Source organism: Sceloporus undulatus, chromosome 2 (genome assembly GCF_019175285.1).
Source record: "Sceloporus undulatus isolate JIND9_A2432 ecotype Alabama chromosome 2, SceUnd_v1.1, whole genome shotgun sequence".
In the NCBI taxonomy this organism is placed as follows: Eukaryota; Metazoa; Chordata; class Lepidosauria; order Squamata; family Phrynosomatidae; genus Sceloporus; species Sceloporus undulatus.
Window position 1 is genome coordinate 137,092,342 of NC_056523.1, and position 14,138 is coordinate 137,106,479.

Sequence of the window (14,138 nt, forward strand, 5' to 3'; positions counted from 1 at the left end):
AATTTTGCCAAGAACACTCAGTGATATGGCTTTAGCATTGCCATATGTTAGAAACAACTTGAAGGCACACAATAATATATCATTTTCATAGGAAAGACCTAAGAGGTTAGTCCCCACCTGTATGACTTAGTCTTTAAAATTCACCAACCAAACAGCACAAACCGCCAGCTCCCATGAGGTCAGGATAATGTTTAAAGGCCTTTCTTATGAAGAATGGAACTATTGTTACCTTGTTGAAACCAGGCTTCCCCAACCCAGCCTCCTCCATATATAGAATCATAAAATCGTAGAGTTGGAAGAGACCGAAAGGGCCATCCAGTTCAAACTCCTGCCATGCAGGAAATCCAAATCAAAGCATCCCCGACTGATGGCCATCCAGCCTCTGCTTAAAGACCTCCAAAGAATGAGATTCCACTACACTCTAAGGGAGTCTGTTCCATTGTTGAACAGCCCTTAATGTCAGGAAGTTCCTCCTAATGTTAAGGTGAAATCTCTTTTCCTGCAGCTTGCATCCATTGTTCCGGGTCCTGTTCTCTGGAGCAGCAGAAAACAAGTTTGCTCCCTCCTCAATATGACAACCCTTCAGATATTTAAACAGGGCTATCATATCACCTCTTAATCTTCTTTTCTCCAGGCTAAACATCCCCAGCTCCCTAAGTTGTTCCTCTTAGGACATGGTTTCCAGACCCTTCACCATTTTAGTCACCCTCCTTTGGGCACCTTCCAGTTTCTCAATGTCCTTTTTGAATTGTGGTGCCCAGAACTGGACACAATATTCCAGGTGGGGCCTGACCAGAGCAGAATTTAGTGGCACTATTACTTCTCTTGATCTATACACTATACTTTAATTGATGCAGCCTAAAATTGCATTGGCCTTTTTAGCTGCTGCATCACACTATTGACTCGTATTCAATTTGTGGTCTAGTTGGACTCCTAGATCCCTTTCACACATAGTCTCGTTCAGCCAGGTGTCCCCCATCCTATATCTGTGCATTTCATTTTTCTGCCCTAAGTGCAGTACCTTACTGTGCTGAATTTCATTTTATTAGCTTTGGCCCAGCTTTCTAGTCTATTCAGGTTGTTTTGAATTTTGATCCTGTCCTCTGGAGTATTAGCTATTCCTCCTAATTTGGTGTCATCATCAGCAAATTTGATAAGTATGCCCCAATTCTGTCATCCAAGTCATTGATAAAGTTGTTGAATAACACTGGCCCCAGGACAGAGCCCTGTGGGACCCCACTGGTCACTTCTCTCCAGGATGAAAAGGAGCCATTGTTGAGCACCCTTTGGCTTCGGCCAGTCAACCAATTACAGTTACCTTGTCTAACCCACATTTTTCAAGCTTGTTTACAAGAATATAATGGGAAACCTTGTCAAAAGCCTTACTGAAATCAAGATATACTATATCCACAGCATTCCTTTCATCTACCAAGCTGGTAATTTTATCAAAGAAAGATATCACATTTCTCTGGCATGACTTGTTTCTCTGAAACCCATGTTGACTTTTTGTGATTATGGTATTGCTTTCTAGATGTTCACAGACTCTCTGTTTAATTTAATATGTTGGATTGCAAGCCCCATTATTCTCATATTTCTAATTGGTCTGCCTGATATGGTCTCCAGGAATGCAAATTCACCAGGAGTTTCTCACCGAGTGATGTTGATGACTGCAGTACACTAGCAAGTCCTTTGCTGATTTGTTTTGGGGGCAGTGTCCTGGTTTGTTCTGAAAGGATTGTTGTGCCTTCCTTCATTCTATAATAAGAGCATATCTGGGCGATTGATAGGGCCACTACGGTTTAGTACTGGTTTTAATTAGCCTATTGTCTTCAAATCAGGATGAGGAGATGCTCAGCCACATCCAAAATACCATCCTGCAAGTACAGGAAGACTGTGAGAAGCTGAACGCCACTACAGGCAACCTCATAGAAGACCATCGCCAAAAGCAGAAGGAGATCAGTGTAGGTGGTCTTGGGGCAGGGTTAGTGAGTGGTGGGGCCCAAGGAAAGTGGGCACTGCTGGATACCACCAGAAGTGTGCCAGATTGTACTGCTAAAAACTAACAGCAAAGTAAGGAGCAGAAGAACTGCAGTTATGAGTTACTGTTCAAACAGTGAATAACAGCAATAGATCATTCCCAGCTATTTCAGGGAATAGTGGCAATGGATTATCTTATAAAAGTAACTTTCCAAATTCAGGCTTGCTAGTTGATTTCTTCAATAGAGAATGGTATTGAAAGTATGGGGAAACATTTGTGCCCTTTCCAGAGCTCACCCCTTATAGGTGAAGAAGCTTTAGAATACACCATCAGATGGCTTACAGACAGGACAGCATAGGTATAAAACTGAAAAGTGGGATGTACTATTAAGATTTGAAGCACCCTGACAATTTTGCAACTTTGGAAAAACAACTTTATTTTTCCTTACAGACACCATGATTTCGACCTAATCATAACTAAAATTAGCCATTTGGGGTTGCCAAGGACTCTGGCACACTGGGCCGTCTCAGCAATTGAGCTTTAAAAAAATAGCACAGACTCCCCAACAGTTGAGTCAATCAGTATAAAACCCTAGGTTCTTAACACTTGAGGGCAGTAAAGCCTCGTACACATTTGTACATTCCTGGTGCAGCCAGTTGCAAAAGAGAAGACCAACTCCTGTGCCTTTGAGAGTTATATGGAGGATAGAATTTCACCAGAAATTAATTTAATTCCCTCTTCTGCACAGTTAGTATCAGTAGGTAGACAAATCAGTATCTTCTAGTTTCATACCTAATCTAGAGTAGGGAAAAATGGTATCTTGGGACTTCCAACCCCCAGACCTCACTGTCTACATTGACTGTTGAGAACTGTAGTACAGAAGTGTTATATTCCAAGGAGAAGCTGATGTTGAAAAATACTTTTATTTCCTCCTCCATTTTATTTTTAACTCTTACATGTGCTTCAGTTCATTTCATCGGGTCTGTCTGGGCCATAAAAGTTTATGTCTCATGAAATTTGTTAATGTCACAAGACTCTGATTTGTTGGTTGGTTTGCTACAGTAGATTAGCATGACTAGCCCCCTTTAAGAATTCAGGCAATAATGTAGCAGCTTAGCTTGTGCAAATGATATTTATTTAATAAACAGGCAACTCACTACACAAGCCCACAGTCCATTAGTAGTAATAAAATGAGATGAAAAACACAATCTTGAAGAAATCAATCTGGAAGGGGTGAAAGAGTCAATCTGAAAGGGGTGTGTATTTGGCAAGATCTGAGCCCAGGGAGACATTGGGGAGCAGGTGCTTCTGTTTGCTTGGGAGAAACTTGGAGAGGAAGGAAAAGGAGATGGTCGTGGAAGAGGAAGGGAGGTAGTGGGTGTTACAGGAATTTGAGCCAATGTTTTAAGTAGCAACGTTTGATCCCTTTTGCATTCTGTACTTTTTAAAGCTGTTGTTCAAGTCCCTGGAAAAGCTGGAGCATGAAAAAGCAGACAAAGATCACCTAGTGATGGAAATCGATGTGGTAAGGAGTTGGACTTGATAACACACTGTGGATTATACTTGTCAAACCATGGTCAGATGTGTCTGTGTAAGAAGTATTTTCAGAGGGTGCAAACATGAGGAGTTGATACAGACATGAAATGCATCTGTACCCATTCTTAATATCTCTGATGTTTAGGGGCCAGCAAGGTTCCCCACCCCACCACACCCCAAGTGCGCTGGGAATGGGAATCATATTTGTGCCCACTGACTGCAACTGTTTCTTTATACTGTTTTTAAGCTAGTTGATTTGAATTGTCTCTTAAATTTTTATTGTAGAGTTATTTAAATGGGCTTATTTGTGAGCCACCTTGGCTCCCTTTCTGGGAGAAAGGCAACATGGGAATGAAATGAAATAATATATGAAATGAAATGAAATAAATAATATAAATAAATAATAATAATATAAATAAATAAAACAAATGTTCAATAATAAATAAATTATCCATGGACCAGCAGACAGCAGTTCAGAGACGGGCACTAATCCTTATTTTCAGGGGATGTCTTATTTTTATTAAGTATGATACAACAGTCTACATTTATTCAAATATAATTAAGTTGTCATCTTCTGGAACATTGTCATAACTCTCCAAACCCAGAATTCCATCCTGAATTTCTTGCAACTCCATTTCCTTTAGAACCATTGGCCACAATGTGGAGTCAAAGGCTTTCGTGCCGGCATCCAAAGTTTTTTGTGAGGTTTTCGGTCTATGTGGCCATGTTCTAGAAGAGTTTCTTCCTGACGTTTCACCAGCATCTGTGGCTGGCATCTTCAGGGAATTAGCCCCAATCTTTCTGCTCCCTTCCCACCCCTTTCCGTTCCGTGTCGAGGCTATCACTATGTCTTATTTTCAGGGTATGGTTTATAGTGTGCAAATGCTTAGAAATCCTGCTACGGCTTATTTTATGGGTATGTCTTTTTTGGAGGGAATGGCAGTTGGTGTAATCAAACTGCTATTACTGAAGGCCTTATTGCATGAGAAAAAGAAAGCCGAAACAGAGCAGGAGAGTAGCAGCTTTCTCTGTACCTATCTATATGTTGTTGTGGCACTTCCATTCTCTTCCTTAGGGAGATGGTACTAAAGCATGCCTATTGACTAATGGATTTTTTTTAGCGCAACAGAAGGCAAACTTTTACAACCATTTTACTCAGGAAGAGAACAGAAGTGCTACGACAGCATGCTGAAAGGCAAGGAGAAAGCTGCTGCTCTCTCGCTCTGTTTTGGCTTTCTTTTCTCATGTGATAAGGCTCATGAGAGTGTAGATACTAGGGATACAAAGGATACTAATTCATGTTCACATCCCTGATGAAAAAAGTACTTCTTAACATTTGAGAGGCCCCATTGAAGAAAAAGAAAATAGTTACTAGCCTCTCTATAATTTGGAACATCTTTGGAGACAGTTAATTTGTGCAAAAATACACATTTTTCTGCACAGAATTTTTTTTGCACATAAAACTTTTTCTGTTCATGAGCAAAATACTGCTTATGTGCAGAATCCCACCCCCATGTAGATTTGTGCAAATAAACTTTCCCTTAAAATCTTCTGAAATGCAAATAAGTTGTCAAAAAATTGAATCATGTGCAGGGAAAAAGGTAAGATATACATTTAATAAAATAAATAAACAAATATTCTAGCATAGTGGGAAGAAAACTGTTGAAATATTTGTTCTTGCATGCAGGAGTGAAATAAGTGAGGATTTATATCCCTAGTATCCTGGATTCTGCAGGGCAGAGTTGGCTTTTCTCTCCTTTCTTTTCAAACAGAGATTCTGATACCAGCCATCCTTTGGCAACTAGAACCAGAAGATGGGAGTTGCTCCTTAGCTATTCATATTTTGTGGCTATCATGGGTAATGGTGATACAGACCAGACCAAAGATCTGTCCCTATCCTTCCTATTCCTTTTAGAAAGCAGACAAGACTGCCCTTGCTGCGAAAGTCAGCCGCACCCAGTTTGATGCCACCACAGAACAGCTGCATAAGATGATGCAAGAGTTGCTAAACAAAATGGCTGGGCAAGAGCAAGACTGGCAGAAAATGCTGGACAAACTTTTGATTGAAATGGACTCTAAGGTAAGCAAAACTTAGGGGCTTGCCAGCCATTCAAAGCCTGGCTGTGGATGGCATCTGAAGTGCCTGATAAGAAAGAGTTCACCATGCTAGGGGTTCCATGGCATGGAGTGAAATTGGATTGCCAGATGCCTCGTGAAAATACTCCTGCCATTCCCCCTGCTATAGACACCTGTACATTCACTGAAGTGGAGACTGTATTTTTTTTTTTTTTGTTTTGCTTGAATTACACCATGATTCCTTGCTAATTTTTCTGCTGTTTCTTTATGCCATATGTATTGTTGTTGAATATTCATCTAAAATTACTGTACCATAGCTATTTTCAGCATATCATAGTGCTTCTGACAATCTCCACTTGTCCATGAACTCTGGAAGTGTCCTAAATCAAGTTGCTGAACTGTCAGTTTAAGTGCTTAGTGAATGTCAGATGGCAGAAGATTTTTTTGGCTTTGAATGCTATCCCTCTGGGCCTTAGACCACTCCACTGAAGCAAACCATGTTGACTTGGATGAATCTTAGACACAATAGCAGAGGGGGAAGCCTCTGGATATCTGTGCTTATGAAGTGTACCAGTACACAGATCAGTATGCAGAGGGACATAGAGCTCCTTTGAGATTGACTGGAGAGACATTTGTAGCATAAACTTTCATAGACTGAGTCTACTTCAGCAGATGCATGGAGTAGACTGTGACTGAAGTAGACTTAGGCCCAGTACAGATTGGCAGAAAGGTGCGGCCAGACATTGCCCCTTTTTGCCCTGGATGGAGGCTGCAGCAATCAAATGATGCAGCCTCCGCAAGGCTTAAAAAGAACCCGCTTCCTGCAGGTTCTTTCTACACTATGTGTGGGGTGCCATTGGTATACTTGTGCACAATGATGACATTTGTGTGGCATGGTGCTGTTTGGGTGCTGCGCCACGCGGAATCATCATTGCATGCCCCCATATGGATGGGCGTATGCAATCATGATGCCCATGCGCCAATAGTACGCATAGGCACGTGTGGACGCGCGGCCCTACAGAACCCTAATTTCAGCCCCAAGCTGGCGCAAAGCACCAGTCTGTACCAGGCCCAAGTTGCTTATGCTACAAACCTACTCTCAGTCTCAAAGGTGCTACAATATCTCTTTGCATACTGATCCAGACTAACATGGCTATGTCTCCTGAGTGCAAAGATCATTCTGATACAGTGTTAAATTTGCATTGTGTTACCATTTAATGGTGGGCTGGGGAAATGTGCAGCCTTCCAGATGTTTGACTACAACTCCCATCACCCCTAGTTGGTGTAGGTAATGATGAGGGATGGTGGGAATTGCAGTCCAGTGACAACTGAAGGGCCACACATTCTCCAGTGTTGATTTCAAGATTCTGTATGAATTCCAGAAATGGTGAACATCCCTGTTTCCTTTTGCCAAATTTTGTTTTGCATTCCTTTCGTAATAAATCTCCACTGCCTCATCCCCAATACCTCCCTGCCCTGATTGTCAGCTCTAGTGCCTAATAGGTGTTGATGGCCCAAATGACATCAGGCAGGTGGCAAGAGCAAGGGCAATGGCAATGGCTCACTCATTGCTGTTAACTTCAAAACCACTCAAATTCCAGGCAACTCATTATGTTTTAAAAGAAAGTCTAGAACAGCAGAAAGTCAAAAACCAAATTAACATTGAAATATTTGTCCTTCTGTTACCACTTGGGCCCCATTCATACTAATCCATTTGCCCTGGTTAGTTCTGGTTCAGATTCAGTATGTCATTACTGAATCTCTCCAGAAAGAAGTTCATACTACCTTTGCACTGACTGAAGCTCCCCAGTGCAAATTACCTCACTTGAAGTTCCCATTCACAAAAGTAGCACTTGAAGATGGAGCCTCCTTGTTGTCAATCAAACTCAATTTGCTGGTTTTGCACATAAGGGCAAATCAAGCCCTCCTGGGATCCCACTCTGGCACCACTCTTTGGTGTAACAAGTGTGTTGTTGCTATGTGTTTTGAGATGAGTTGTAGGCAGCTCTAGTGGCAGGACAGAACTTCCTGTTCAGCAAGAAGAACACAGAATGAAGTGGAACAAGCCCCACTTTCTTCTCTAGTCTTCCCAGAAGCTCACTTCGGGAAGTGCCTATGTTGTATCAGATATAGGATGGTGGTTAATCCAGCATTAGTCTCAGTGATGTCAATATGCAGTTGTACTTGAATCTTCTGTACAACTTCTTGTGCAGCTTGACCGCTTGGAACTTGATCCATTCAGACAGCAGCTGGAGGAGCGCTGGAAGGATATCCGGAAACAGCTGAAGCAGCGGGTACCACAGGATGAAGGTGATGAGGCTGCTGGGATCAGAAGGTAAGGAAGTCTAAAAGAGAACAGTGATAGTCTTGTTTTGGGGGTGGAGTGTGTGTGAAATGAAGTAGTGCCCAGGTGTCTTGTGGTAACATCCATCAGAGCTGGCTTCTTGAGACATCTTTCTCACATTTGTGGCATAATTGGAAAATGTTTGACAAGTCACCAGGGTTGACAAACATGCTTCCTATGTACTTCAATTAATGTGCCATTTCTTGGTTCGAACATTAGAACTTGGCTTCTCTTGAGCCCTGGTGGCACAGTGGTTAAATGCCTGTACTGTAGCCACTCACTCATAAACCACAAGGTTGTGAGTTCAGTCCCAGCCAGGGGCTCAGGGGCGACTCAGCTTGGCATCCTTCCAAGGTCGCTAAAATGACTACCCAGCTTTGTAAACTGCTTAGGGAGTGCTTAAGTGCGCTGATAAGCAGTATAGAAATATACTTGCTATTGCTGTTGCTGAAAGATCTGAGGAAAGACAGTCCCAGCCTTCCCTGAGCCATCAGCTCCCAAATGTGATGGAGTACAAACTCCATCATTTCCAGTCAGACTGTCCATTCTGGCTGGGGTGATGGGATGGGAGTTGTCATCCAATACACTTGGAGGCCACCAGCTTGGGGAAGGATGATTTGGAGACTGATAGTCGTATCTTATGATGGAACATGCACCATTGATCCAAGCTGATATGAACATACTGTCACATACAGGGTGAGTTCCCTGAGAGGAACATTTTTGTCATTAAGCTTGGTTCACAGTAAGGTAAGTATTTGATCCTTCATCAGTTACTTCGCTTTGTCCTCAACCTACTGTTCAACAAGCTTCAGCCCATACCTCATGAGTGCCTAATGATTGCTTTTGACACCTACTCTGGAAGCACAATTGACACTCTGTTCCAACACCAGGGGAAGGGTTTCATTGCCAAGAATGCTTCTGTTTGCACTTTCTTTGGCTTTTCTCAGGCATCCTTAGCAACTTGTGATGTAGTCCTGCTTTTCTTGGTTTAAGGAATAAATTCTGCTTACAAATTATCCCTTTCTCTACCATCATACCAGTTAGGTTACTGAGCAGTTTTGGGAAAGTGTAAATAGTTCTGATTAAGGGAAATTGTTTAGTTAGGACTTGTGAAGGTAAAAAAGTTGTTTTGCACAGTGGAAGAAGTTTACGCATTAGTGCTATTGATACAGTATCATCAAATTAATCATATAAACTGAACTCAAGAATACAGCAAAGTAACATGATAGAACTGCAGAACAAAAACTATAGCAAGAAATGTCTTGGGGAATAAATTATGGGTTGACAGTAGCAGATGTGACTCCCCTTGGACATATTTCCATAAACTGAGTAATATGATAGATATTTTTTATCCATTCTGATGTATCTAGGAACTTGCCAGTTGGTGCCTTTGATAGTTGCACCACGACATTATACCGGACTCTTATAAGAGGTCTGGATGCATTAGCAGATGCTGCAGTAAGGCCTATCAGAGCTTGGAAGAGTTACTGTAACACCCAGAATGGGTGAGGGATTCTGGGAGCTCCAGTCAAGAAAACTAATTCTTTCAAGCTCTGTGGCTTATTGCTGTCATCTGCACGGGCCCTTTTCCAGATGCACAGTGTTGCATCATTTTGAATTTATGGTGATCCTAAGTTGGCCCTATAATGGGGTATTTATTTATTTCATTTTTATGCTGCCTTTCTCCCAGAAAGGGACCCAAGGCGGCTCACAAAATAAAAGCACTTAAAAAACTTCAGAACAAAAATTTATAAACGATTAAAACAAACCAGTTAAAACAGTATAACATTAACATAAAAACATACAAAAGTTAAAAACATAACTAAAACACAACCCATATAAAAGTCAGTTTTCTTGGCAAGATTTATTCAGTAGAAGTTTGCTGTTGTCTTCCCCTGAGACTGAGAGCATGTGGCTTGCCCAAAGCAAGGAATCGACCCATGATCTCTGGAGTCATAGTCAAACACTCAACCCCCACTATGCCATGCTAGCTGTAATGGAAAAAAGAAATAATTGCACTGCTGCCAATGAAATAGTCAATCTCCTAGTCAATTTAGTTCCTTTTAGTTCAGTATCAATAGTCCATTTCATATTAAACTCATGTTAAATCCATGTAAGATTTAATTATATATAAATATAGACATCTAAAAATAATAGTCATGGATGAGTGGGAGCTTTTATTTGTTGATTATTTCTAGGGGATTTTTAATGGATTGGATGTTTCATAAAGAATTAATTTTTCATTCATCTCAGCTAATGTTAAATCTATTTTACATTTTGCTGTTGTTAACTGCCTTCGAGTTGTCTTCAACTCATGGCGACTCTGTGAGTGAAACACCTCCAAGACTCCCAGTCCTCAGCTGCTCTGTCCAGGTCCTGCAGACTCAAGGCCATGGCTTGCTTGCTTGAGTATATCCCTCTAGCATGCAGTCCTCCTCTATTTCTGCTGCACTTCACCTTTCCTTGCATTTTCTAATGAATCATGCCTTCTCATGATGTGTCTGAAGTATGACAGTCTCAATTAGTCATCCTGGCTTCCAGTGCAAGTTCCGGCTCAGTATGCTCTAGAACTCACTTGTTTTTCTTCTTGGCCGTCCACAGTATTATCAGCACTCTTCTCCAGCACCACATCCCAAATGAGCTGATTCTCCATCTGTCAGCCTTCTTCCTTGTCCAGCCTTCACATCCGCACATGGTGATGCGAAATACATGCATAGCTAATTTTATTCAGAATGCCATGAAAGCATTTTAATAATCTAAACCGAAAAGCAAAGTATGGGCCATGTGCCCATGGCCAGCCTGAAAAGTGGTCCCATGGCAATTGTTTTTACTCACCAGGACTGTTGGGAGGCCTAACAACAGGGTCTACCAGAAGCTTGTGTATACTGTATTGGCATTCCCGTATCAACTGGGTTATTTTTAATCTGAATTAATTTTTTTATTTTTAATTTTGAACTGCCACTGGCTCTCCCATCCCTTCAGGTTGATCGTTGAGTTTATTTCCTCCACTGTTTCAAGCTCTCTAAGTGCTTTGTTGCTGCTAGATGGTGCTGGTATTTGGTGGATGTGGGTAGATACGTAGAGAGTGCACAAGGTTCTCCCACCTGCAAAGGGAAAGGAGGTGGGAGTCCTAGAAATGCAAACTGGCAGTTCTTGCTTGCCCCCATCAGGTGGAGGATAACACAGGAAGCAGCCCTGGGCTACGTGCCTCTCCTGACATAAGAGGTCAACAGGAGCTGGCAGCCAGAACAAGTCCTGGGCTCATACTTCATCCGAAAGGCTAGCTTGCCTGCCTGCTACTGTTTCCACGCACACCCTACCTCTTTCCTTTAATTGAATCCAACATTGACTGCATGCAGAGGAGCGGGAAAGAAGGAAACAAACTCTGACAGACAAGAGACATGTTTCTCCGGGCAAAGTAGTGTACGTGTGTATGTGTATATTTTGTTGCTGTTCTGCCTCCAGGGTGATCTTCAAAGCACAGGGAAGCTTGAAGGTGCTGCTACTCATCCTTGCCCCACTCTTCCAATTACACTTTCTCAGAAATAGCTGGTGGGGACACTGCCAGGTCTTGACTCACATTCTTCCACACACAAACAAACACCTTTTCTTGTGTTGTTAACGTCATTTAGAATTAGGTGAAGGTGTGTCATGTTTAGTGTTTTGTCCCAAGAGCAATGCTATGGACTTTGGGTGTAGTAAGGCCTCTGGCTCTCGGGATCACAGCCAGAACAAAAGACTTGACCACAAATTTCTTAAGTTTTCAAAGGTTTTACTGGTTACAAACACAAATACTGTAACATGAAACTGATCTCTTCTCTCTCAATAGTCCTTCCTAAATACCTTGCTCTCTTCTTGGTGGATTCTCTCTTCTTCTGAGGACTATCTTTCTTCTTTTGTGGACTTATCTTTTTTCCTTTGTGGACTTATCTTTTTATCAAAGGAAAATACTCTCTCCAGGTCTGACTTGGCTGAAATCTTACTACACACTGAAACTAACTAGAGGGAGACAGCACAAGACCCTGGGATTTCCCACAATCCTTGTCTTTCTTAAAGCTGTAGATCTCTATTTCCCCTTCTAAACTAATACATAGAAAAGCTAATATAATCTCAACTAAATATATGTCTCAAGAGCATCAAAGATGCTCTGGAGGCATGACACTCCCCACCAAAACTCTTAATGAGTTTTCCATATAACTTTATATTAACTTTAAGTACTAACACTGGTATACTTTACATTCGAATATATACATATTAAAGTCCAAGTCTCTAAATAACATTGTCACTACGAAGAAAAACCAAGTCTATTGGTCTAGCAAATGTCTTTTAGTCTGGATCTAGCAAAAATGAAGGACCGTGTAGCCAGCTTGAATCTTGAAGGTTGCCTGCTGGAATGGCTCTGGATCTCTGGTCGGCAGGATTGAGGTCTGTCGGTATGCGAAAAGGTAATGGGGCAATCCAGTTACCTTTGTCATCTTGCTGGCAGTGCTGTTCCATGATGCTCAGGAACTGCTTGTCTTTAATGGATGGGGCGAGTCGTTCATCACGGAAGGTGGTCCGGAAGAGTGTAGACTCGAAGTTAGTGGTTATCTTGAGAGGATCTCCATAGCTACCTGACTTCTGCAAGCAGACTATATGAAGGAATTCACTTTTTAAAAGATAATAATTAAGGTCTTGATGTAATAGCAGGGGCTGAACAGGGGAAATATTGTACAAATTGCAGCAAATTGGTTTGTTTGTTTTTTCTAACATAGGTGTTTACTTTATCAAAAATAGCAACCCCCCCCCAAAAAAAAGATATTGTTTTCCCATGATTGATAGAAGATGTGGATTCGACATTTTAGATCTGGAACTCCGTTGTTCCAAAAAAGCGAGGACCATCTTGACACTCTTTGTTGACTCACAGAGTGGTCAGTTAAAACCAGAGTTTGAAAAGTTACTATATTGCTCAAATTACCCGTGCAATAACAGCATGCTGGGTGGGTTGGTGATTCTGGGAACTGAAATCCCGAACAGTAATATTTCCAAGTACTGGTTTAAATGTATGATGGTTCCGTCAATTTCAACAGTAGAAAAACCTGCCATTGTATCTGGAATCCTCTGCATGACATACATGCATGTAACTCAGGGTTATGCATGTGTGTCTTATTTTGTTTTGTTTTTTATTATTATTATTTTATTTTTAAAAATATTTTAATAGAGTATAAAAGCACACATACAACACAATTAACAAATATCACTACAACACATTTGTCTAATCATACATCTATCCTATCCATTTTCAAGCTCACTAACAATATTTACATTTTCAGATTTCTTCATCTTCTTGAAATAAACTCTCAAACCTTTACTCAAGTATTTATCTCACATCCTTTTCCTTTTCTTTCATCCAATTATCATATCTCCTCCTAAACCTTCTTACCCTGCTCTTCCATTCTTCATCCTCTTTCATCTTCCCATCATTTTTTCACTTCCTCATACCTCCTTCCACTTTCCCGTGACCTCACAATACTTTCTTGTACCTTCCTATACTTACATCTACCTTCTATATCTTATACAATTCATTCAGACTTCCTGACTGCCAATATAGGCTCATTTCTTACCTTCTAAGTGACTTGGTTTGTTAATAACATAGTTTTGTTTAATTCAATCTACTATTATCCTTGGTTGTTACTTCAAAAAGAAAGCCTTATTTCTCTTATTTCTACAGATAATACTGTAATTAAGCCATTTCCCTTTGTTCCCGTCTTCATATATAAATCATATATACATCAGTTTTAGTCAGTCTATAAACTTAATATTGCTGTATTCCCCCATTTATCTTTTAAAAAATTAAAAACTATTGATCATCCCTTTGTAAATATTTCTAACGAATTATATTTTACTAATTGAGTTAATTTTTCCATTTCTATCGAATCATATAGTTTAAACATCCATCCCTCTTGATGAGTGGCTATTGTGATCTATAGAACAGGATTTTGCCAAATTCTTTTTTCCAATTTGGCCTTGAACATCCCTAGTAAATAGAACTCTGGTTTTATCTGTAAATTAATATTCAGTATATACTACATTTATCATCCTCCAATTTTTTCTAACATATTTACAGGACCACGAACAATGAAATAAGGCCCTGAGTGTTTCTTCAAACTTCCAACATCTACCATTTGTTGTATGGATTTTAGCTCTTATCAGGGGTTAAGTATC

General features: G+C 40.7%; 1 protein-coding gene across 5 annotated transcripts in view; it reads left to right on the top strand.

Annotated features, from left to right (window-relative positions):
• The window catches only part of QRICH2 (glutamine rich 2), a 67,235-nt gene that overhangs the window by 33,321 nt on the left and 19,776 nt on the right, over positions 1-14,138 (top strand). For 4 of the 5 annotated variants that reach the window (XM_042452345.1, XM_042452346.1, XM_042452347.1 and 1 more), the window contains 4 exons: positions 1,839-1,961; positions 3,429-3,503; positions 5,430-5,594; positions 7,804-7,925. In XM_042452345.1, the coding sequence (XP_042308279.1) occupies positions 1,839-1,961; positions 3,429-3,503; positions 5,430-5,594; positions 7,804-7,925 (485 nt within the window). The remainder of the gene's footprint in view (positions 1-1,838; positions 1,962-3,428; positions 3,504-5,429; positions 5,595-7,803; positions 7,926-14,138) is intronic. The other variant, XM_042452349.1, reaches the window with a different exon arrangement.